General features: G+C 41.0%; 1 protein-coding gene and 1 pseudogene across 1 annotated transcript in view; one reads left to right on the top strand and one right to left on the bottom strand.

Annotated features, from left to right (window-relative positions):
- Positions 1-15,843, bottom strand: part of NR3C2 (nuclear receptor subfamily 3 group C member 2) — a 330,651-nt gene extending 314,808 nt beyond the window's left edge. Inside the window, 2 exon segments of the mRNA XM_021698802.2 lie at positions 8,578-10,336; positions 15,624-15,843. Of these exon segments, the coding sequence (XP_021554477.2) occupies positions 8,578-10,334 (1,757 nt within the window). The 5' untranslated portion in view covers positions 10,335-10,336; positions 15,624-15,843.
- LOC123324090 lies at positions 6,214-6,389 on the top strand (annotated as a pseudogene).
- Positions 15,844-26,925: the final 11,082 nt, after the last annotated feature.

The following is a 26,925-nucleotide window of genomic DNA, read 5'->3' as shown; positions in this document are numbered from 1 at the left end:
TAGTTTACGTTATGCCGCTTACAATGAGAAGCAGCCAGAGGGCTTTACATCAGCCACATAATCTGATTTATGTTTTTAAAAGATCCATCTGTCTATTTTTTTTGTTAGGACATTCAGTTTTCTTCTCTATCTCAAGTATTTGTTTCTTCGTTTACCTTTGCTATATGCCTTAGGCAAATCACATATACCTTCTGGGCCTCAGTTTCCGTATCTGTAAAAACAGTGACGCTGGCTGCCAGTAACTGCTTACATGTGCTGGTTCAGCAGGGCAGTTAAATATCTGACCCTGTGGCTACCTGCAGTCTCCCTTTTATTCTCAGCATCCCAGGACACTGCCGCCATCAATCATCTGCCCTCCTTCTTACACCCTGCAGCTCAATCAGGGCACAGTCTCCTCGGCCACCCTCTTCATAGCTTACCTGTCCAACACAATCCTTACTCTGATCCTGTGGCTCCTTTGTGCTACAATCTCCTCTCTCACCCTTTCTCTTTACCACTGAACAGATGCCTCCCAAGGGTAAACACTGTGCCCGCATCCCCCAAGTCTCTCCCTTCCTTAACTTACTCCTTAGCCAATCACGGTCTGATTCCCATTCCCACCACTCTACAGAATTCCTTCTTGAAAAATCACCAGCACCAACTATTCAGTCCAATTTCCGGTCCTCACCCCATCATCAGGTTTTGAACCACCACCTCCCACCGAAGGAAAGGATAATGTAATAGACAAAAGGGCAGGATCTACTCCCAGCTGTTTCCAACTGCTTTGTAGGATCCTGGAAAAGGCATGTAATCTCTCTGGACCTTAGTTTTAGGGCTGGATTTATAGATAGCCTTAGAGCACTTCTAACTTGGAAAATCTAAGACTACCTGATTCTTTCCCTTGGCATCCATGATTTGGCACTATGTTGATTCTCTAAACAACTCCCTGTCTCCTTTATTAGGATATGCTGCTCATCTCCTAAATGGGGTTCTATTCCTCCAAATTCCTAGTAGAATGCACTTTGTTTTTTTTCTTTAAAGATTTTATTTATTTATTTGAGAGAGAGAGACATAGCGAGAGAGGGAACACAAGCAGGGGGAGTGGGAGAGGGAGAAGCAGGCTTCCCAAAGAGCAGGGAGCCCGATGCGGGGTTCGATCCCAGGACCCTGGGATCATGACCTGAGCCAAAGGCAGACGCTTAATGACTGAGCCACCCAGGTGCCCCCAGACTACACTTCAAACTACACCTGAGTCATATATACAGTCTCTTGATGGGCAACAGCACCCACACTGACCCCCTCAACCGCCACTTCTAGGAAGAGTCCTCCTACATCTCCAGATCAACATTTCCGCCTATAGAGAGAACTCTTCCAGTCAGAGGTAGTCTGGAACTAAAAACTCATGCATCCAAGATCAATCATCACTTCTTCTCCAAGGCTACTATTCTTCTTGACCTCTCCATTTCTATTATTGCTCACCATATCCATGACAGTCAAACTTACAACATGCTGAGTTTTCGCTGATTTTCCACATACGTGACCCTCCCTCCATTTCTATGGAAGTATCAAGTGCTCTCCTTTCTCTTCCTTCATACTTCAGTCCTAAAACCATTAGGCAAGACATAGCAAAGTAGAGATCCACAGTACAGGATAGGGTGTGGACAGCAGTCATGGCCCACAGTGGGGCACCAAGCCCAAGGGTAGCTCTGATGCCCAATGCAGGGTGGGGAGGGGTATTCATGTGTCCACGTGTACACAAGGTCTAGTGCAGAGTATCAGAACCCAAGCACGGAGAGGATAGCCCAGCGAGGGGAGTCAGTGCTGGAGGGGAATAAGGAGGGCATCTGTTGGGGGAATGTGGCCCTGAGACCCAGAACAAGAGTTAGACCCCAATCATAGGCAGGAGAGTATCTGCGGGAACGGGGGCAGTCCTTGGAAAAATAGCTGACTCCAGGACTGGGGCAGAAAAAGTACGAGATGGATCTAAAGCAAGTAACTTAATGTTAATTTCTTGATTTTGATGGCTATATTGTGGCTATGTGAATAACCTTCTTTATAAATCTTCATAATGGACCTAATTTTTTTTTACGTTTGCGATTATTTCAAAAATAAAATTTATATAAAAATCAACTCCTACAAGGGCTTCTTCTGTAATATCTCACATCTGTCCCCTTTTTTTTCATTGCTCTGGACAGAGTCAAGTTCCCATCCCCCTGTACTGTTGCAATAACTTCTTAACAAGGCTCCACCCCACAACCACTGCCTAATTAAGGTTTTTCCCAAAGTGCACTTCAGCTCATGCCACTTTCCTGCTCCAACATTTCAATAGTTCCTCATTACCTCCCAAATTAAGTACAAATTTCTTAGTGTGACTTTCAAGTTCCACTCCCTTCTAGTTCCAACTAACTAACCTCTTCCAGGCCTTCTTCCCCCCCCCAATTCCCTGTGTGTCGCAGTCAGCCATACAGCCTGACCATATTCGGTGTTTTCTGCCGGCCTCCAAGTTTGGCTCATGTAACTCCCTCCATCAGAAAATGACCACTCCTACTCCCTGCAAAAATTTTAAGACTAAGGATAAATATCAATCCTGACCACCACCACCCCATCTCTCCATTTTCCAAAACTTGCCTAGATAATCTTCTACCATCAGAATACCCAAAGTTGACTTTGCCCATTATAAACCTTACTTCATTTTATTTTAGATTACAATTTTTTTTGTTTCTACATCTCAACAATTCCTCATCTATAAGGTGAGGATACATGCCAATGAAGGAGTCCTCATTGATAAAATTAAGTCACAGCTGCAGTTGTGAATTCAGGTCACAGTTATTAGCTCTCTCTCTCTCTCTCCCCCTAGGGAATTTTTAAGGATTCAAATTACTTTGTGTTTGTTCTCTTTCCTTCCTTATACTAGGGTTTTCTATTTCTTGCATAAATACAAGGAATTTCTACCTCTTTTCTACAAAGAAATTTTAGCCTAGGCCTTACCACTGACAATCATAAATCCAGAGGTTTCCAGGCATCAATTAACTGGTGCATATATGTAATTACATTTTAACTTCATCATTACTTTACTATATAAAGAGCAAAATAAAACTCTTAAAACTGAAAACAAAGCCTATACTTGACAAGTTTAAAACTAGAAATTCTAAAATTTAAGATGAAGACCTATACATTTAACATACTTATATTTCCTGGGGGGTTTTCACTAATAAACTTTGGAATGCAGTCCACAACAATATACAATTTAATGGCTATATTTAAATTTAATAATGAAGCAAATATTTTTCTCCTGATTTGAATTTAGTAAATGAAAGAAAATGATACATTATTTGGCAAGAGAACTGAAATTTTATCAGTAGATGAGTAGCATGAAGCTAAAGCAACAGCTGAAAGCCTGGAAAAAATAATTTGGAGAAAAAAATTAATGACATCAAAGCATCAGGAGAAGTGAAGTGTTACTCCTAAATTACTTGTGATCATCATAACATCTGGTATTACTCTAAACATTACAAGTATAGAAAAGGTCAGACACATCCAGAATTTCAATAGTGCAAAAAGCATCAAATCCATAAATGCTACATCTCCAGGTCCTAGTTTTAGCACAACACTGCTGTGCAGGCAAACAGCCTGAAGTTGAATAATTTGAGTTTATTTAACTGAAACCAGGGCTCTTATCTCCATTTTTTAAGTATGAAGTGAACAGTTCTAAGTATACTAATACTTTAGGTGATAAAAGGTGGACACACTGACATATAAACCTAGGACACTTGGAATGTTAAAAGCAAAATTTATCAAACTGCACTGTACATAGTGATTTATTTGTTAAAAAGCACTAAGGGTTTTTTTTTTTTTTCAATAAAATTATCACTACTCTCACCAAAAATAACATAAATGAATGGAAGTGAATGAATCATCAGGAGAAGCAAGTCTCATTGTAAAATCATTTCTAAAAATATTATTTAGAATACTAACCGGGAGAAATTCTAGGTACACTAGCAATTTCAAAAACCAAAATTTTGTGAGACAAATAATAAGAAAAAGAAAGTTTCATGTTTTCACTTCCAAATGACCTCAGTAATTCTTAATGATTTTAGAGTAAGCACCAATAATTAATCCAATTCCACGCCCCCCCCCCATCATCACTCTTTCATACTTTGCATTACACAGAGAATATTTAGAACTCAATGGTTTACTCAGGAAGTTTGCTAACAAAGTTGCTTTATTACAGGAGGTTAGTTTTAAAAAACTCTAGGGACAATTGAAAAATAAAAAACAGCTATAGGTGATTTACCAAATTGTTTCCTTCTCTCATGGAAAAAAAAAAATGCAGCACAATTAAGATAAATACCGGATTACCTGTCTTGAAGCCTACCAGAATATGCCCTTTGAAACAGTGAACTTTATATTCAAAGGTCTAAGTCAATGTTAGCACTGTTATGATGCTATCAAAGTGACTATGACCATCGCCATAAACATCAATGTTGTGTCAACAGAAAAACATTGCTTTCAAAAGGAAGAGTGTAAATTAAAAGAATGAGAAATTCATTGTATCAAATTTTATAAAAGACCTGATTTAAAAAAATTCTGCTTTTCAAAGTAAAATAACTCACCCCTACTCACTTTCAAATGATAAATGACAATGACATTTTTCTATCCAGAACACCCTGGAAACTACAGAACTACACCTGTGATTAAAATATACTTGAAACCAGATTAGCAAATCTGTTAAAGGATACTCTATTTTGATTTTTAACATACAGAACTCCAAGGAAACTTCACAGCCACTTAATAGTTTGGCTGGCAGACCTCTGAGAGCACGGAGTTCAACATGTTCACTTTTTACGAAGAAACTGAGGCCCAGAGAAGTTGTGACTCACCAAGGTCACAGTTTTGTGTCCTAGCTGACAGGGAAACTCCAATCTACATGACCCAACCAGGTCCAGTGTCCATCCTCAAAGCTTTACATTCAGCTTCTGTCATAATTTACTTTACAGTTGGGTGGCCAGGCAATCCACTCACTAGAAATGATTAACAGACAGATGGCTTTCGTCACTGCTCTCACAGGATGCCCACAGAGATGAGGACAACACACACTTCACAGCCATTACTCACTTCTATCAGCTTGAAAAATTAACTAGATGAGAACCATTTTTCTTATCTGAATAGGGTACTCCCTCCTTAGCATAATATTCAGGGAGGCTAACACAAATAAAATAATAACCTCTTTTTTTCATTAACCTCCAAAGGGTGTACAGAATAAAAGAGACCAGCAATTCTCAGCTTTTGGGTCTTAGGACACCTTTCCACTCTTAAAATGTACTGAGGATGCCAAAAAGCTTTTGTTTATGTAAGTTAGATCTAATGCTATTTACCGTATTAAATTAAACCTAATATTCACTTTAAATCATTTAAAACTAAGAAGTCATTACATGTTAACAAAAGCGTATGTTTGTGAAAAAAATAACTGTTTCCCAAAACAAAAACTTGAGTGAGTGGCACTGTTTCACATTTTTGCAAGTCTATTGTCTCACTTAATAGAAGACAGCTGGATTTTACTATCTACTTCTGCATTCAATGTGTGGTGATAGGTTTTGGTTCAAGTGTATGAAGAAAATCTGGCTTCACACAGGTATGTTGCTGGAAAAAGGACGAGCATTTTAATGGTCATTAGAGATAATGGCAGATGTGATTCTTTGATACTACACTGAAAACTGCCTGTGAGTAATTTCTTAAAGGTTAGTTGCAACGTGGATCTGAAACTATGTTATGAACTTTTCATAAACTATTACATTAAAAGCCACTGGTCTATTCTCCATTTTGAGTGGACCTTTTACCGATGTGTGATGTTTCACTTCATGAACCTCCTTGAAAGGGTCTCAGGAATCCCAAACAACACTTTGAGACCTACTAGAAAACAGTTTAGAGTTCAATCTAAAGACAAAGGTTATTATGAAACCTAGGAACAGTCACACACCGCCTTGATCCTCCACAACCTGTAATTCTTCAAATATTCCACATCCCCCGGAACGGGGTATCATCATCCCATATTAAGATATAGACCAAAAGGCTGGATTTTGATCCAAAAGACATTAAATAATAAGAGACTGGTGATGAAGCATGGATGAGGTTAAATTAAATATTATAACATGGGGACTGAAATCTAGAAAAATATCTAAGTATCTTCCGATCCTTGAGCCTTTATTCTGAGAATGATCAAAACAAGTAGGTTTCAGCTTTGCGCAGTGGCGGTATCGTAGCCAATGAGGTTTATCCGAGGCGCGATTATTGCTAATTGAAAACTTTTCCCAAAACAAATTGGTTTGAATAATACTCACCAGAAAAAGCTGTCAAGAATCAGTACGCTATAAGAGACTTCATAACATTAAAGCTTTGTTATTAAAGTTTTGGGGAAACTTACACTGACTAGCATAATACCAACCTGTGTGTAAACAAAATGAATCCCCTCTGACTATATTAACACGTATGTAAAGAATTTTGGAGTTCTCCAGAAGAGACACTGAACAACACCTCCAGTGCCCCACAAATGCAGAGTAGGCTCAAGGTCACTGATTCATATTAATATGTTTAAGGCTATGGGTCACTAGAACATTGGGAGGGGCTTCAGGAATTGAGTGTAAAACCTACAATTCAAATAGCAGAAATAGGATACAGAACAAAAGAAAGCAGAGAACTAATGATTTTATCTACTCTACCTCTACTATTGCTACCAGAAATATCATTACGCAAAGCAATAGCCTTCAAAACTATAAAAGCAAATAAATATGTAGCGACAAATGTATGATGCATGCCTAACCATAAAAAATAGTAAGAGTAGAATTTAATAAGAATTATCAACAAATATTTCTTTCAATTACGTATAAAATATTTCTTTAAACTATTTTGTAATTTCATATAATGAAGAAAACACAAAACTAAAGGATATGAAAGCTAAAGATTGTGCGAACTAATCAAACGTTAACAGTCACAGCTAAAATGTATAGAATACCTATTGCATACCAGATGATATGCAAAATTAACTCAATTATCTTAACTACCTTTGAGATGGGTACTATAGAATTCTTTTTTCTTTTTTCTTTTTTCTTTTTCCTCCAGATAAGAAAACTAAAAGCCCAGAGATGAAGGGATATGCACAGGGACACAAAGCAATTACGCTGGGATTTCAACCAGGGCAGCCATGCTCATAACTACTAGGCTGTACTCCCTCATACTAACTCACTAAAAACATCACTTACAAAAATATCGACATCATGTGCAAAATTTCCTTCTCTAAAGTAAAACAATGCACTAGCAGGAGACCACATGCTGAGTTTGTTTCTGATGAAAGCCATGCTATCTCAGGCTACCTTGCATTAGGGTTCAGAATTTAAGAGAGGCAGTATCAGAATATGATCATTCATGCTATCAAGAACTGTAATAACGTATCCTTTAATAGAATGTTTGCTTCCATAAAGGCAAGAGGAGCAAGGTTTGAATCAAAGACAAGGAAAAAATGCACGAATTAAAGTTTTAGCTTTTGGCTCATAAGAGAAGAGAAGGAGAAAGATACAGAAATACACGTAAACCCTATATTGTTAATGGGATGAACATATTTCCCACAACCTAAGTTTTTAAGGGACAAATCCACATATTCCTAACTGCCAAAGGAAAGAACTGTATCTAGGACATCTATTCTTTATATGTTCAATAAAGGGGTCATTTATCACAACCATGTAATAAAAACAGTACTGAAGCAAAGTCCAATGCAAGTATTCATTGTATAACTTAGAACCACCCTTTACAGTCATATCGAAAGCCTCTTGTTTTTTTCTAAATATATACAACATGCTATCTGCAAAAAGGAAAGTCAAGAGATATTTTACAGTAAGCAAAGTATGTCTTCTTGCAGATCTTAAAAGTTATACCAACTCAAAACTGCAGTGACATATTTCACTTCCAATATGAGTAAGAAAGCAAGACTGTCCACTTAGTAATTTTAGATGTGCTGAGTCTTTAAAAGCCCTCAACAGTTATGGAAATAATTTATTTGTATTGAAAACCATGACTTACATACAATTAACCTACCCAGAAAAGGACAAAGAGGATACAGAGCTCGTGGGTAACAGATTTGGGGTTCAATTTCATATTTCACAACCAATGAAGTGATTAATAAAAAAAAAAAAGCTAAGGAAAAAAAGACCACAAAGAAACAAATGTAAAACAATTCTAGTAAACCAGTGTACAGCTAAAGACAAAAATCATCTAACACTAGTCTGCTAAAGTAAATATAGTAACAGGCAGGAGAAAACAAACTTTTCCCAAACACCTACAACAGGCAATGGGGAAGGGGGGGAGGGGATACCCATATATGCTCCTTCACAATCAACACAAATATTTTCTAAAAGATAATAAGAATTTTTTGTTTCTCTACTTCAAAAAAGCAGTAACATTATACCAACAAGGAAAGAGGGGGCACTAAATGACCATGCTGAAAACACGTAAAACAGTAAACTGAAACGTGTTTACATTTATTATAAAAACTTTTTCAACATTTTATAAAGCCATGATTTTCAAAAAAGGAGGAAAAAACCAACTTACCTTGTTACATTTTCTGGAATGTATTCTAGAACCGGATATCCATCACTTCTTCTAGATGACAGGTCGCCATGTGATTTCCATGATTCCACTAAAGTATTAACAGGAGGAAAGGAACTCAGGTGTTGGAAAGATTGGTCTCTTGCCGATCGTGATAAAGATATTGTACCTTGGGCACCAATCCTGTAGTGAAAGGACTGTCCACCCGAATTCACACCAACAATAGCAGATGAAGGGATGCTGGCCTCTGGGTAATAGCTCCCATCATCCGGTTCCTGTTTAATACCCATTGGGAATCCACTGCCTTCACAGTTACCATCAAAGCCGGGCACAGGTGGTCCTAAAATTCCTGATAGAGAATAATAGTCTTTATCATCCATAAAGGAAAAATATGAGCCATCCATAAATGGAAATGGGTTTACTGCTGGATTCCCTTTAAAAGAGGTACCTGAACATGAATGCTTGGTTGATTCTTGTTTTATTGGTACTGAGAATGGGGAATCAGAATTTATTTTGCTATTTCCTCCTAGACATGAGCTGCTAAAAGCTCCATCTGGCTCCGGTTTTATGTATTGGACAATGTTAAGCTGACCAGTCACACCGTTGGAGATGGCATTCTCTACTTCCTCACTCTTAGGAAAGGGGACCTCTTGAGCACCTTTCTCCTGTGTGTCTGGACTAGGAGCCACATCCCGGGCTGCACCGGATCCAGCAGGGGTGCCAGAAGCAGTGTAGCTGAAGGCATTGTTTACAGGGCTACAGATAGATCCCACAGTACTAGCAGTTGGACTGGAAAGCGTGGATCTGTTATTTGTGTTGGAAGGGCTGGAAACAGAGCACCTTGAGTTGTTGATGTTTGCAGGGCTAGACACAGAGGATTGCAGAGTAACATTATTAGGACTGGAGACCGGAGATTTTACGCTGCAATGACTCGGAGGGCTGGATATTGGGGATTTCATGCTACTTAATGGACTTGAGAGAGGAGAGCCCACATTGCTGGCGTGTGCTGGGCTGTGTGACCTGGAGCCTCGATTTTCAACATTAGGGGAGCATGTCAAAGGAGTCCCCTGGGTGATAGGGCTGTGCACTGTGAAACTGCCAAAGCTGGCAGAGGTGGAGGACACAGAGCTGATTCCAGCAGGGCTGCAGACTGAAGATGTCATGTTCAGAGGGCTGCAAACAGATGGGCTCTTCTCATGACACATAATAGGGCTTTTAACAATGGCACGCATGACCCCACCATTCACAGAGCTCCCAGAGTCAGACATGAAGGATCTCAAGGGCCTGTTCACACCACCTAGAGTGGACGGATGATGGCCATTTTCTTTGTAAAATTTCACCAGCTGTTCAACATTTTGATAAATCTTTGCTGGACTCATGCTTCCTTGTTGGTTCTGCTGATCATAGGTGTAGTCAGCATCTCTTACGGAATCCATGTATAAACCCATGGACTCAGCTACAGTTGCTGAAAGTTCCTTAGACTCCAGCTCAGTTTTAATATCAGATGTTAAAATCCCAGACCGATTAATGTCTTGCTGAAGGCAAGGGAGTAGTTCGTGTTTTTCTTTGCTGCTTCCTTGAGTACTGTTGTTTGGAATAGCACCGGAAACACAGCTTACGTTGACAATATCCATGTAGTTATTCTCATCGGTCCTCTCTGTAGGTCCCAGGGAAGAATGTTCCACAGCCTGAGAAACTTGACCCCACCGTCTTTCCATATCTAGACCTTCAGGGAGACTGTGGTAGCCTTTGGTCTCCATAGCTAACAAATAAATTTATATTAAAAAATTGAATTAGAGTCATTTATAGCAATATTACTCTAGAAGACATTCTAAAATTCCATTTACTAAGCTATACATACATATTCTACTTATAAGCATTACTTCTAGTTACATTAAAATTGTTACCTTTTTAGGTGCTGTTATAACAGTACTGACTATATAACTTGTCCAGAAGCTAGACTATAAGCAGCAATCATATAAAATTATTTTGCATCTAAATAAAAGTAACATGTTTGCTATAACACAGCCTTTAGATTTGCAAAGAATATCTATAAATGTTAACTTATTTAATATTCTGAGTAATCCTGGGGACTGATGAGGCAGGCAAGGAGGAAAGGAAGGGCTTAGTGATGTGGGTGACTTGCCCAAGGTCAAAGATGTGGTAAGTGATGAAGTTGGGTTTAAAACTAAATCTTCTAACTCCAAAACCTTTGAGTCTTTCAAGCAGCTGCTTTCCATATCCAATACATGGCTTTATTAAAAACAATACAGAAATACAATCAATGTTACCCTTTCTCAATACGAAATTAAAGTTATCAAGTGAATTATCACAGGAAAAATAATTTAAGAACTATTTTTTAAAAAAATAAGACTTTCTTAAAATGGATTAGTGATGAGGATAACGTAATGTCAGTTTTGAAAAGTAAAGATTCATGTATCCTGATTAATTAAAATGGTCCATAGCTCCATAGAGAGGCAGTATGATAGCTCGGGAATGTCAGCACGAGATTCTCCATATTTCAATGCTGGCAGGGACTTTGACACGCATCCTTACTTAGTGGTACCTCTACTATAAAGACTTCCAGCAGAGACAGTTTTATTTTCAGCAGTAAATGGAAGAAGTTTGAGATGAGTCCTGACAATTTATGTGTTCATTCATTCAACAAGTATTTACCAAGTGTGTGCTACATCCTGGGCCTACAACCAGTCACTGAATCTGTAGTGATAAACAAAACAGGCACAGTCCTCATCCTCAGAAAGCCCACAGGTGTATTTTTTTTTTTTTTTTAGATATACAATCATATCTATTGGCTCTCTATATAAATTTATTTCATAGACAAAATAATTGTAATAGGTTATATTTATATAATCCTATGTACTGTATAATCCGATGCCACATTATGAGCCTCTTATTCACACTAAAAACCCTATGAGATTGACTATAGTAGTATCCAAATGATATATTGGGGAAACCAAGGCACAGGCCACATATCTATGTGGCAGAGCTGGAATTTGATCCCAGGTCTCTCTCTACACCAAGGTATCTGAACCTTGGCACTACTGACATTTTGGGCCTGATGATTCTTTGTGGTGAAGGTCTGTCCTATGCATTGTAAGATGTTTAGCAATAACCCGGACACCTACCCACTATGTGCAAGTAGCACTCCCCACATCCAGCTGTGACAACCACAAAGGTCTCCAGACATTGCCAAATGCCCCCTGCTTTGAGAACCACCACTCTATAAAGAAACCTATCTTAAAGAAAATTAACTCATTCTTAGTAAAAATTTCATTTGTACATTTTAATATACAAAACTGCTAAAATCATTATGTATGCATTTTTCAAATCCTTTCAGGTGTGTCAACAATCCATGACCCAGATAAAAGTCTGATGAAGTTTCTGCAGTTCTGTACACCAATATTACTTTAGGCCTCTCATCCTCTTCTCCCTTGGCCACTCACTACCCCCATTCCCTCTAGCTTCCCCTCAGGAAAAGAGACTAGGAAGTCCTTTTGCTACAGAACTTATAGTAATTAACATAGAAAAATAATAGAATGGCTCTACTAAATAAATTGGCAATAGATAATCACAAGGCTCTATAATGACATGTAATGCCTAAATTGTCTAAGTTATTTTAATTATCTCTTACTTCTCTGTATTCTACACTACATTTTAAGTTCTCAGTAGGCAGAAACTTTAATTTTACCACTGCAACCCAAGCAGATAGCCCAGTACAAATAAAAAAATGTTAGCTCTTATAATCAAGTCAATTTGTGACTACTAAAATCTAGCATGTAACCTTTTAAAGAATATTATTCTATAAATTCCTAATCACAAGTCAACACAAAACAGGGGAAAATAAATCAAATTACAACAGTTGAGGTGTTTATCTGGTAATGCCGGCCAAAAAATTTAGTGTGGATAAAAGACAAGTTGAAATATGTGTGTGTATATATATATATACACACACATACGTATATATGTATTGAAATGGGACTTAAACTGCTAATACTGACCTTTTTTACTTTACTGAAAAACCATTTAGCTGTAACCATAGGTTGCAAATTCAAGCATTCTGCGCTTCTACTTCTACCTAAGAATATTCTGTCCTCCCCATACCAAACTTGAATAGATGCACATCTAAGGTATAGATGTTTCAGGTCCAAATTCATTAAACACAAGAAACATGTCAATTCATGTTCAAAACTGAACATCTTCTGTGTATCACCCCCCCCCACCTCCCGCCCTGAACCCTGTCCATAAACCCACATTCCCTATCTCAGTAAACTGCACAACCCTCTACCCTAATGCCTGCAGGTCACCCTTGCCTAGGGCCCCTTGCCAGAGACATCCAAAGTCTCCAGCCTCCCCACCTTCCACCTACAGCTTCCTTTCTCATCTCCACTCCCCCCCACCCCACCCCCACCCTAAGCAACAGTCTGAAAGGAGAATCCCTATCTTCAGATCCCTTTCCAAAAATCCATCCTCCAAATGTTCTTTTGGAAAAGATGATCACTTATTGCTTTTCTGAAGTTTCACAGTGTAAATCTGCATGCTAAACTTCTGAGAAGTTTTACAGTGCAGAAACCTGTTTCTTTTTATTCCAGCATCCCCTAAATAACTTGGCCACTGCCCCCTTTTTCCACAACACCTACTAATATTCTAAGGGATGCCTTTCATCACTCTGCCCTAAAGCAGGAGCCAAATCTCAGACTTGTGAAGCTACATGAAGATTCGAAGAGAATCTATATGGGAGATAGCCAGCAAGTACAATCTTAAAGCACTCTACAAGGAAGCACCTTATCACTAACATCATGCAGCTGATCACAACTTTCCAAGTCCTGTTTGGCTAGCCTTGAACTCTTAACAATAACATAAAACAGCCTGCATTTCACCATGTTATTGACAGGGCTATCATTAAAGAATTTGCAAAAGGCTTTGCTGAAATCTAAATTAGTTCTGTGTAAGGTATTGTTTTCATCTACCAACTTTAAATGCACCTCTCAACAAAGTAAATAAAAGTTGGCAACTGTCAGGCACAAAAAAATAGAGGACATCTAGTATCTGCATGGCTTCCACTGGAAACATTTTTAAAGATCAGAGTTTTTAAAAACTTAGGAGTATTAAAATATTTTATGCTGAGTTCCCATTATTTTAATCAGTCTTCTCTGTAAACAAATAGATGAGGTTCGGCATTTATTTCCTATGTAGTCCAGGAAAGCCTGGTTGTCTTTTTGGAAATGGCATAACCATGGCTTGAGCAGAATTTCAGTTAACCTGAACTTAGTAATAAATACTGAAAATACTAGTTGATGATTATACTCCTCATAGAACTTAATACCCAGAGGGTAAAGGGAAAGTTTTTGTTACTAACTAGATGACGAAGCAGGCACTTCATGTATACATATCTAGCTTATATAAAATCAGACTTGTCTCCCTTACAGCAGAAACTATAACAGAGGCTCTCTTGGGACAAAGACAAAAATTATTTTGACCCTTTAATTTTCATGCAAATGGCCTCCCCCAAAACATAAAGGAAATTTCACAGAAGTAAGGAAAAGCACTGACAAAAGTTCTACCTTAAGCCATTCATATGCTCTTAAACACTATTTTGGCAAAGGAAAAACCTGACTTTAAAATTTTTATGTTTTACAGTCTGTGTTAAATTGCGCTTTTCCATAAGGAAATAGCGGTTTTGTTTTGTTTTGTTTTTTTTCAGGAATACTAACAAAGATTCTTGTGAATTTGTATTTTGTCTGAAAACACTTTCACTTTTAATACCCCCAAAACAGTCCCATTTAAAACATATTTTCTATAGTTATTTCACTGTAATACGGCATCTTAAAAGACAGAACCTTAAGAATTTCACAATTTTCACTGGTTGCATTGCTGTGAAAGTTTGCTGTATGTAACTATTTTTCTGTCATACCTACTACAGAACTATTATTATGTTCTCCTCTTTTATACATGAGGTAAATGATAGAAACCTGCCCAAGGTCACCTAAGAGAGCGGGAGAACCAGTTAGAACTGAGTACACCTGATTTCTATTCACTCACCTAATTCACTGAGCCACCTGATCTTTCCAAAATCCCCAAGCCAAACTACCTCTCCCTTAAAGGAAAAAGCTCCCCCCCCCCTTTTTTTTACTCCTATCCTCAGGCATTTCAACGATAGTGTGCCATGAACTCAAACATAAAATTAAAACTTCACAGATGGAGAACGCTGTTATCATTACTATGTAAATACCATCAATAACAGCACCTAAAGAAATGGCCATACAAATGTTAAAAAGCAATTTAAGTGCATTAGAAATTCACCGCTTTCAAAACTTGTCTGCTATCAAAGTTTTTCTAACTTCCAGGTTATAATAAATAGTTAAAACTGAAGGTGCCATAAACCATTATGATTTAAACCCGGTCTTTTAAAATTCAGTAGGAAAAGCCATGCACCTAAATTCAGTATAGTAGGGTACGGATGACACCTAAAGAAGCTTCATCCTTTCTCCCCTGCCTTTAGAATTCCTACTGCTGCCACAGAAAGCATTAGCCTTTCTCAAGAGTTTTATAAATACTAGGGAACGGGAAATGCACTAATTTCCAGAGCCCTCTTCTTACAGGCTGCATCAGGATCTGTATCTCCTTCAACTGCCCTTATCTACTACACCTCCAGCTAAGATTTGGGTGCTTCCGCAATTGATAGAGGAAAGAAATATTATTCAAACGTCCTTTAAAAAAATTGTATAAGGAAAACGATCCGAAATTCATCCTTGGGGAAAGAGAAGGGAGGTAGACCTCCCACTGCCAAAGGCGGTTGAAAGCTGCTCGTTAGAGGGCATTTATCCAAAGTGGCCAAACTTTCCCAAAATAGTCCTCTGGCGGCCAAAGGGGGTAAAAAGTGGAAAACCAAAACAAAACAACAAGCACGCAGCACCATACTGACTGTGCCTCCGAATTACGCAGCCACTTCTCCCTGCAAAGTGCACGCTCCCGCGCCGCGGCCGCAAGCCGAGTCAGGCAAGCGGCGCCCCGGGCGCACCCCTACACACCTGCCTCGGCCGGGGTCCGTCTCTCGGCGTCTACCTGTTGCAGCGCTCGCCAACGCCACGACACCCCTGCTGCGGAGCCCCCCTAAATCCAACCACATCCAGGCCAGCGAGTGCCGCTCTCCCTGCAGTGAGAGAGCCCGAGGCAGCAACGCTCTTGCACCCAGGTGACTGCACGGGCTTCCTCCGAGCAGCCTGAAGTTGGCTTGCGTCTCCCCGGTCCAATGACACCCCGGGCGCGGAGGGGCGGAGAGGAGGGGGCAGGGCCAGGGCCAGGGCCAGGGCCAGGGCTGGCGAAGTGGGAAGGGAGAGAGGGCGGGCGAAAGCCCGGAGGGGGAGTGGGCCAGCTCCAGGGCCGGGGTGGTCACATGTCCAGATAAAGTTCAGGTTGCTATCCCGCCCCCCTGAGCCCTTCCTATTGGCCCGGAGGGAAGCAAGGCTCCACGCCGCACAGGCCAGGCGGGTTTCTCATTGGACAATGCCGGCTGTCAGTCACCAGGAGGGCGACATGACTGATACAAAGTTGCTGCGACACAGCCTAGACTCGGCAGCTCCCTTAAAGCCGCAGCAGCGGCGGGCGCTTGAGGTGCCGGGCGGCAGCTACGACACTGGGCACTAGGCACCCTCCACACGCTGCCCCCCGCCCCTCTCGCTCGACTGCCCCAAACTTGCTCGCGCCCACCTGACTCTCCTCCTGGCTGACCTCAGGCTATCTGGAAAGACGTTAAAAGTGTGGTGACGCGGAAGAAGTCGGTTTTTCCGAGATCCAGTCAAGGTGTTGGTCCCTCATGCTCTCCACCTGCAGCGCCAGGTGAGCGGCAGCCCTGGCCCAGGCACCGCCCACAGCGTCCGCGCGCAGGGGAGGACTCCTAGTGGGCTTTACCCGACCCCTAAGGTTCCTCTCCCCGCCCCTTTCCTCGGTCTTGCGAGTTACCTCTCAGCGGAGCAGCCGCAGCGTCGCTGCCAGCGAGCAAGAGGATCACGTTCCCACTCGATTTGAATTTCCTTGTTTTAACCGTGCAGGAAAAGCGGGTGATTTCAGTGCAGCCAAAGCCCTTTAAACGCAGCGTCTCTCCCACCCACCCCATCAAAAAAAAAAAAAAAAAAAAAGTGCCAGGGTCAAGAGCTGCTGCTCTCCTTTATGATTTTGTTGGTGCATTTATTAGTTTAGTATTGGATTTTTCCACTAGCTCAATTTGAAAGCTTACCATCGAGGATATTCACTTCTTTATAATGGGTGGGAGGGGTGCACATAATTGGGAGAAACACACAGGAGGGGGAAGAAATCAGTGTTTTCTAAGGATCGAGTGTCTGCAAGAAGAAATTTCGGTTTCCCTCCAACCGCCCCCATCTCGACTCTCCTCTCGCCCACCCAAACGCTGTAGTTACTAAGCAAAAGGAAGGGCTTCTTTGATTTCTAAGGACTTTGAGACTCCGCGTCTGAGGCTCCGTTTTGGGCTCCCGGCTGGCCCGGAGTCAGCACCAGTGACGTACACACCTAAATCTGGTCCCCCGGCCCTCGGCGACCCGCACCCGGTGGTGGCAGCTGTGCAGCCTCCCGCCTCACCCTTGCCTCGCACCCGCCAAAGTCGGAGGGCGGGGGGGGGGGGTCAACCTGTCTGTGCCCAAAGGCCCCTCCTCTCTTTACAGTAATTAAGCTTCGGGATTACAGACCCCGAACCCAGGAAGACTCGAATTCGCCGCCGCTCCAGGTAGGGAACTCCCTGGCGGCGGGGGCGACTCCGGTGCTTAGCAGTCCCCTGCGCGGAGCGGCCCCCGGGACCCTGCAGCCGGGAGTCCCAGCCAAGTGTCCCAACTTTCCCGCGGGGCCCGCCGTCACGCGCGCTCTCCCGGCCAGGCAAGCAGCCTGACATCGATCGCACCGGGCCGACCGCGGGCGGCAGGCAGGAGCGAGGGAAGTCCGGAACCTAGCTAGCGCCCGGGCAGGCGAGGAGGCGGCGGCTCAGCCTGCGCTGACAAATTATTCATTATTAAGGGAATGGACGTGTCTCTTTTACTAAGTTTTTACCTCCTTTACGGAGGGTAGGTCTTGCCCTGGATCTCAGCTTCTTGTAAAATCTAGGTTAGATTTTGCAGGGACAACCGCCGCGATCGCTCGCCTGTCGCCCAGCACCCCTGCCCGGAGGCGGCCTCGCGGGCACCTGGTCTCCTGCCCACAGCCCACCTCGGTTCGCCCACCGGCGCCCTCTACGCGGACCCTGTCTTCCCCAGGGCCGCCTCTGCGCTCCCCGGGCCCCCTCCCGCCGCTGTCAGCGCAAAGTGACTGTCGCTGCACTCACCTTTTCTAGGACATGGTGGGGAAGCTGGGGCGCGGGGCGGGGGGGGTAGGGTGGGGGTGAGGGCAGCGAGACTCCCGCCGCCGCCGCCGCCGGCGCCGCCACCAGCAAGTCCAATATTAGCAGATCGGCGGTAAGGATGGAGAGGATGATAATCTCGGCAGTGGCCCTACTGACGTTGGGTAGAGCAATAGATCAGTAGTGTTGTTACCCCGCAGGAGGAGGAGAGGCGGCGGCGCCAAATCGCGCAGAAGGGGACGCGGGCGCCCGCCCGCCCCCAGCAGCGGCGGCCCGGCCTCAAGCGAGCCCCTCTCCCGGGGCTGCTGGTCTCCCGGGCGTTGACCGCGGCGGCCCTGGAAGCCGGGAAGTACGGCGGGATGATTCCACGCCTGAGCCCCGCAGCGCGGCTCTCCGCGCCCCCTCTTCGGGCCTGGGGTGGCCGGTGACAGCTCCGGCGGCGGAGCGTGTGTGTCTGTGTGTATGTGAGGGGGCGGCCGCAGGGGGAGCCCGCGGCGCCGCGGCCCCCTCTCGGGTCACACCCTCAGCAGCGGGAGGAGGCTGCAAAGCGTCCAGCCACCGGCTGGTGGGAAATCGGGATGGGGGCGCCAGTGGCTGGTTGCCCTCTCACCCTGGCCCCTGGCGGCAAGGAGGCCGAGGGAAAACGGAACCCCCAATGCACGTAACCCTCCCTCCACCACTTCCCACGTCCTCCCAAAGTCTGGGCCTGAGCTCGCGCCCCGGCCTCAGGTGCAGTCCCCAGCCGCGGGGAGCGGCACGGGTTGGGGACCACGCGCGGGGGGCGGGAGTGAAAAGTTTCTTTTCGTGCTCCCTTGCCGCCCACCCAGTGAGGCTGCTCCTCTCCACCTCTCTCGAGTTTGCGGCGCCTTTGCCCCACCCGCAACGTGGGGGGGGCGCCGAGGAAGGACCGGTGGCTGCGCGTGGGGGCGTGTGGGGAGATTGGTGAGGAGCGGCGGCCGCGACCGGTCCCCTAGCTCTGACAGCGGCTGAGATGCGGACGGTGGTGCCTCCGCAGAGCAAGCTGAGGAAGGGGCCCAGCGCCAGGACCCCTCCCCCCTCAGCTCGGCGAGCGCTGCGCGCCCCCGCGCCGCCCCGCGCGCCCCCGCGCCCTCGCGCCAGCCGGGGCAGACACCTACGCAGACGCGAAAGTGAAAGGGGGCGACCGAGCCTCGAAGGCGGGCGCAAGGCGAGGGGCAGAAGATGAAGCTGTGACCCGCGATCCCGGGTTTCTCCCACTCCCTCTGCCCTGCGGAGCAGTCTGCTGCCTCCGGACTCCGGAGCTTCCCCGAAGTCCCACGTCCGCCACTCTCTGCCACACAGATCACCCCCCATCAGGGGATATATATGTGTGTGTGTGTGTGTGTGTGTGCGCGCGCGCGGGCTCACGCTCACTCACGTGTGTGAGATATAGGTTCAGCCCCAGACTCTTCCACCGCACTGTTACACTTACCCTTCGTGGAAAATTGGGGGGGGTGGGGATAGAGTCACAACCCCTTACAGGCTTCCCTGGTTGTTGTCCTTTATGATTCAGTTTTTTAAACGCGCGAACTGACCCCCCCACACACCTCTTGCCCAGTTTAGCACTTCTTTTCCTACAGGATCTATTGACCACCACCCTAACCGCCCCCTCCCCCGCAGTTTTCAGGGTTCTTTCCCATTTTCTTACTAAATAGCTGTGAAAGTTGCTAATCTCTTCCCACACAAAACTGTGTTAAACTCGGAGCTGCCCTGTTAAAAACAATCACTGCCTTTCTTCAGCCACATTCCCACTGTCCGAATATAAAGCTTTGGGTCCATCACCCACACAGTATTGGCACTACTCAGTTCTTAGATGGCGGAAGGTGGCATTTTGGCCTCTAATTAAACTTTTGCCTCAGTTCCCTTATTTGTAGGGAATGTGAAGTTCTTAAGGTATTATATTTTAAGCGAAATCAAAATAATAAATACTATATTTTCAAAATGAACATATTAATAATTAATTACAAGTGTCCTGACTGCAAAAACTGAATCTTGAAATGCATCAAAAATAAGATGGATTGACATTGGCGGGTTGATAAAATACACAGAAGGATGGATAGATATGCGATGAAGCATGTGTATATTGAAGTACAATATTAATGGTAGAATATAGTTGGTGGGTATACAGGTGTTGGCCGTAAAATTCTTTCAACTTTTTGTATGCTTGAAATTTTTCAAAATGAAGTGTTAGAGAAAACTCTTAGTTAAGGTAACCTATATGACGTAAATTCTGTTTACAAAATCAGTAAATTAGGTATCATTCTTTCCCCCTTTAAAAAATGATTTACCATAAACATTATTTACCTAAATACTCTACTGTGATTTTAATAATTTCCATTACAGACAACTTGTCAAGGATCAGACTATGGTGTAAAGTAGGTTATTATAAGTGCAACATTTTAGAAATTCAGAAGATTTCTTCCTGTGCTTTTTCTTGTCCATTCTCAATTTTTTATCTTCCCTACCTGAAAGACCATTTGGTATTATAAAACTAAGATGAGTTTTTAAGCATATATAAATGTTCTTTTGAAACTTTTTCACACCAAAATAGTTGGGGGGCGGGGTAGGGGGTCATATGCCCATGTATAGCAGCTTCTCTTATCCTTTGGAAGTGCTGTTTGGGGATCTTGCAATTATTAATAGGCAAATCTTTGGGGCTATCTAAGTTATTTAGCTATTTGCCCAAATGTTTGAACAATTAAGTTTCCCTCTTCTCTTTATTTTGTTCTGCTCTCTGTAAGACAAGAGGTGGTTCTGTGCCACCCTAAGGGAGAACACCTCCAGGATAATATCTGTGGCTCCCTCATCTGAAGAGAAGGTGACACTTGTTTTGCTTGGAATCACCCCACAAGTGATGCCTCTGAGAGACTCCATCAAAGATGGGGATGCAGGGTTTTCTAGTTGTTTGGAATATTCTTTGTGCCAATGCTTGTTAATAAAGAGCCCTATCACCTTAAAAAAGTGTACGCCTAGAAATGTCATTACTTGTTTTTTAAGCTGTCTCAACAAAGTTTGTTCTTTTCATCCTTTTAGATAAGTATATTTTCTCTTTGCAAGAGGATGAAAATGTGTTTTTTTAAAAAAATAAAATTAAGAAAGGAAAGGAACAGCAAAGGAACTTAATCTCCAAATAGAGACAATTTACAGCTGCCAAATACTCTTAAATCTTGAAGCAGTAGCAATAGTTATCTCCCTTTTGACAATAGATCACCCTCCGTTCACAGTCGCTGTACCTTAGGACACCACCCTCCCTCATCCCATTAGTGTCAAACTCCCTGAGGTTTGCCACCATAAAATGCAAGACTCAGCGTTTGCAATTTACATGTGTGACATCACATCCTCTATTATATAACTTCAGATACAAAGCCTAATATCTAAGTTTGTGTTGGAAAAAATTCTCCCTTGCTCTTTATTTTAGCTTTAGCAGAGCCACCCCTTAGTTCCCTGATGCTAATTTCATTTCTTTAAACAGCTGACTCTGGGGGAAGAAAAAAGCATAGAGTTGTTTAAGCCATGAAATCATTACCCACCCCCCCAAAAAATCTTTTCGAATTTATTTTGGAATGTATTATATACCTCTCTATATCTTTACTTACCAACAAGAAAGTGAACACCATTAGGTATAATATAATATAATTGTATTCAATAATTTTTAGAAGTTAAAGGCTAAGCTCTTGGTCATAGTTAACTTCATTAATAAGCCTAGCCATGCTGGCATTTTTTTCTTTCTAAAAAGCTAGGCTTTCTTTTCTGCACCCCCCCCGCCCCCGCCCCCGTCTCTTACCAGCTGTTGGAAAGAGTTGAGAAAGACAGAGAGTCAGAATGAGAGAGGAGGGGGTATTGGAGAGAGAAGATAAATAGGGAAATAATATAAGATAGAATTTTTTCTTTGTTTATTGCAAAACACACATGTTACAGTTTATAAACATTGCAAGCAAATAAGAAATTGTGGACCAGAAGATAAATACAAAACATATCAGGGTTTCTGTTAATATCCAAAATAGACCAAACTCAATTTTCTAGACTACTTGGAATATTTTTATTAGCGTTGGTTATTCATTTCTGTATTTGTTTTCCTAACTATTTATTCATCTATCTACCTTAATTTCCTTTGTGGTCATTTTAAATAAAAATACATAAACCTAATACATTTCTATGGCCAGATTTTGAGATGACAGAGCACCCAACAGCACATGCATCACAATTAGTATGCCATATTATTAGAAGCAAATCAGATTTCACTGTGCCTACACTGATGTTCTAAATTTAGAAATAATGTACAGTAGTTGAAAAGGGGAGAGGAACTTAGAGCAGTATATTTTAATAAAAATAAAGATATTTTCAATTTCTTGCCTTTTTCTCTCTTTTTCTTTGCTTAGTACAGGAAATTCATCACCTTTAAATAACTGTGCTAATCTTACATAAATAAATTCATGGTTTGCACATTAGGACTATGCTTTGGGGCTGTTTCTCTGATATTATGTGCAATAACTACCACAGAAAAGTGAAACAATCCAGTGGATCAGGTGTGAGAAACATAAGAGTCTCTGTTGAACTTGATGAAAAACTCATTTAGAATTTCTCATTAGGACTTCACAGGAGCAGTTAGCTTTTCAGTAGTTGGCACTATATTTTTAGCAGCATTTTAACAGCTGTCAGTAACAACTAAGACAACATTTTGATCAACACTATTTTTTTATTCTAACAAAGATGATTGCAAAGAAACAAAATGCTTCAGGATTTCAATGTTTAGCTATGAAAATCACAATTAAAAAGATATTTTCTGTGATATAAAATGTTAATAATACCTCAAGGGCAGGCAATAAGGTATCCATATAAAATGAGGCCAAGTGGATTTTTAAATTTTAATTTTCTGATGCCTACGTACACATAGTAAAGATTATTTTATTCTTAAAAGGTGTGCTTAATGTCAGAAATAGAAACGTCAGAATAAGAGAATGTGCAGTATATCTTGTCATATATTTGCAAGTAGGTCAAGAATAGCCATATGGGCACCCAGAACGAATAAATCTTTCCCCTAACATTAGAGTTCATAAAGGGAGGTTATCATATGTCAGATACATGACACTGGAAATAGCAGACAGAAAAATGTAAGAAGCTTCATGGAGGATGTCATCTTTATTCCCAAAGATAGAGGTAAATTTGCTATGGGTAATGCATTACAAAGCAAATGAAAACTAAATCTTTGCAAGTGTCAAATTTGCCTTTCACCCATAGTCTCCCCAAATTGAGTGATTTCTGTTCCAAGGCAAGTAGGAGTAATGGTGTATTATTAAAGCAGCCTACTGAATCATCTTATTCAGAGGTCATCTACTCATTTGGAGGACCTAATCCAAGTTTTGAGTTTGTCCCAACAAAGGCAGCTGAGTATTTCCCACTTCATCTAGCTGGTACAGTGGGGGAATTGATGCATTCTTATGTCAAATGATATTTTTATTATATTGCATTTATTTTTTCTAACTCTTTTGGGGGCACTTATCTATTAGCTCTTTCAATATGAAGCATTTTTAATTGCTTGGGAAGACTTTCTTTTCAATAGACATAGATGCACCTTCAGTAAAAACTGTGATTAGATATCCTTTCCTCTTTCCCAGCACCAACTCCTGCCAGATGCAAATGTTTTGGTGTTGACAGTTTTTCACAGAGCATTATATGGTTTTCTTGGTGCATAAATTTTGGACATTAAATGTCCATGTGTAAAAATGAAACATGTATAAACACTTTCTATATAGAAGGTATATGCCACATCAATTATTAATATTTAAACCACAATCTATTTTGAAGTGCTTAGTGCTAATTATAGCTAGACTTTAATATTTTATCAAAACAAGTAGACATGTTTCCATTTAAACTAGTTCATTACTTAAAAAAAAAAAAAAGCTTTTTAATGGCCTTTGCCATGAATGTAGTAGAACCATGTCCTCTAAGTAGAAGTTAAGTAGACTTATGATGCCTCTGTACAGTGACAGTAGAGATTGCTTTCTTGTGTAAAGGACCAAATAGGCACCTAAAGTTTTGAGATTTTTCTAATATATTTATGAATATGACTTTTGATCTGACTTTTTGATTTTTAATACAAAAGCATGTATTTTTATAATAATCGTATATCTCAAAAAAAAAACAATTCCAGGAAACTTAGTATTATAACCACATCATTTCAACATATACTACTTCCCCATTCATTTATAAATTACTGCTTTTATTTCCAATTTGAGTATCACGTGAACTGAAGTTTTGTTTGAAAATATATTCAGTTTTTAAATTATCTTTATTTGTAAAAAATATATATTATTGTTATAATTCAATAAAAACTTCCAAGGAACAAAACACAATATCATATGTACATATCTTTTTATTCACTATAAGTTATTTCCATGGCACCATGAGATTATAATACTAAAATACAACTACTAGTACATTAACAAAGTATGGACTAAGTAGCTAAATCAAGATTATTAATCACAGTGAGTACACTCACTGAGAAATTTAAGCAAATGCTAACTTCTGCAGATAATTCAAAAAGCCCAAGGTACACGAAAGAGCCAAGGTTCAATCTTCTTGAATGAAAAATCCAAGCAAAAATTTTTAGCCTAGAGCTATATTTCACTACCCCGTTTCACAGAACCAGCAAATCAAGCAGTACTGTAGAGCCAGCTTACAAAGCTTAGAATTCTGGCTTCATCACTTAATAACCTTATGACCCAGTGCAAATTACTTATTTTTCTAAACTTAGAAAGATAAATAAATAAAATAAATTAAATTTATTAGAATAAAATAAATTTATTTATTAGAAAGATAAATAAATAAAATAAAATAAATTCTTATTTGTAAAATGAGATTATTGATACCATAACAGGATACGTACTTAACATAGTACTTGGATCTAGTAAGTGCTTTCAAAAATGCTAAATATCCACCTTTGGAGTTTTGTCATAAAATACCAAGATTGATTCTTTGGAAGATTAAATATCTTGCTTCCAATTCAAAGGATTTTCAAGGTCCCTTGAGAATCAGTGATTCACTTGAGGTCCTTAAGCATTTCAGACTTCTAAGAATTCTCTTCCCTGAAACAGAGATTCTCAAATTTTAGCATGCATCAGAATTACCTGGAAACACATGTTAAAAGAGATTACTAGGCCCCACCCCTAGAGTTTCTCATTCAGTAGGTATGGGGTGGGGCCTAATAATTTGCCTTTCTAATAAGTTCCCAGGTTGCCGCTGCTGCTGCTGATGATCTGGAACCACTGCCCTAGAGTACAGTATATGAAAAAATTGGCCCCAGGCTGCTCATTTTGAGGAGCTTAAGTTATTGCTGGCAGCTACTGCTGGGGTGGGGATGAGAAACAGGAAGTAGGAGACAGAAGAAAGGAAGTGTCAGGTAGTGATAAAAAGGAGTAAGGGTAGGGGTGGCCTTCATAATCACATAATGATTGTAATAACGAGACTGGCTAATTACTGTTGAGGACCTTCTCTTTCAATACACACCCCTTGGACTGTATGTTGATTTTTCTAGACCTCTGGATTCCTCCCCCGAATCAGTATTTGGGAAGTACTTTATCACTTTCAGGCTCTGGAAGTACCTATTAGTTTATTATTGTATTATCTTAAGGCACTAACTAACTTTGGTTTATCTGGGAGAGATGAGAATTGATAAGCCAATTCCTTTAATTATCTTTGCACACAGTTCACTGTAGTCAAGTCCAGATCACTTTTCTCTCTATATACTGAGTGTATCACAAAGATGCATCCATTACTCTTGAGTTAGATTTTAATTGATTTCTTTTTCAGATTTCATCCTATCAGAAGGGAATATTAGATCAATTGGCTGTGATAAGATTTTGACAAAGCCATAGTTGTCATTCCTAGTTTTTAACCAATTATCATAGGAGGAAATATCTAATATTTTCCTCAGGAGCCCAGGCCTACTGTTTATACTTATAATAACTTCATCACTTTGTTAAGAAGTGATCTTGTCATTGCAGGATTTTCCTTCCTTAAGAAGTTGAAAAATAAAACTCAGTCAAGATAGTTGAAATTCCTATATTTATAGAGATGAACCTAAAGAACAGTCAAGTAAAGCCAACAGAGATAAAATAATGCTACATTCCTAGTGTTACTTAAATCAAACTTGACTGGAATGAGCAAGATAAAAAGGGGAGAATAGAATATGTATTTGTGAGGAAACTTGGTGTTATAGTTAGCAGTGGACTCCAATTGGAGCATTATGTTATTCATAGGTTGTGGAAACAATTCAGAAGAAAACCCAATATTGTTAGCAGTTTTTGAAAGTAAGATATACATGAAAAAATTAAAGTGATTAGATTTCCTTAACCTGGTAGGTAGTGACATCATACAAAACTATTAATAACAAATTAGGTAAACCATTGAGTTCATTTTATTTTTTGCTACTGTAAAAATCACTTCGAGTTTTTTTTTTTTTTAAAGATTTTATTTATTTATTTGAGAGAGAGAGAGAGAGCACATGAGAGGGGGGAGGGTCAGAGGGAGAAGCAGGCTCCCTGCCGAGCAGGGAGCCCGACGCGGGACTCGATCCAGGGACTCCAGGATCATGACCTGAGCCGAAGGCAGTCGCTTAACCAACTGAGCCACCCAGGCGCCCCATCACTTCGAGTTTTTGACTGCATCTTTTTAATGTCGCTATATTAATATTTAACTATAATATTATAAAGCATAACATATTTCATAAGTTTATAAATGTTTCATAAAATATTTCAAGCATACCAAAAAAATAATCACAGGCTACAAGGTAGTCACCACCTTTATATTATGAGGTGGGAACATTTTTTCATATTTGCTGCAGAAGTATAAAAACCTGCATGGGAGTAATACATTCCTATTTCCTGATAGGGGCTACTGTTCCCTGATAGGGAGCCAAAAAGTATAAGGGGTAGGCTTTCATCACCTGGGGGTTTCACTCCCATTGTTACAAA

Source organism: Neomonachus schauinslandi, chromosome 2 (genome assembly GCF_002201575.2).
Source record: "Neomonachus schauinslandi chromosome 2, ASM220157v2, whole genome shotgun sequence".
Lineage (NCBI taxonomy): Eukaryota > Metazoa > Chordata > Mammalia > Carnivora > Phocidae > Neomonachus > Neomonachus schauinslandi.
Note: the sequence above shows the minus strand (reverse complement) of the source record. Positions and strands in the feature narration are given on the sequence as shown.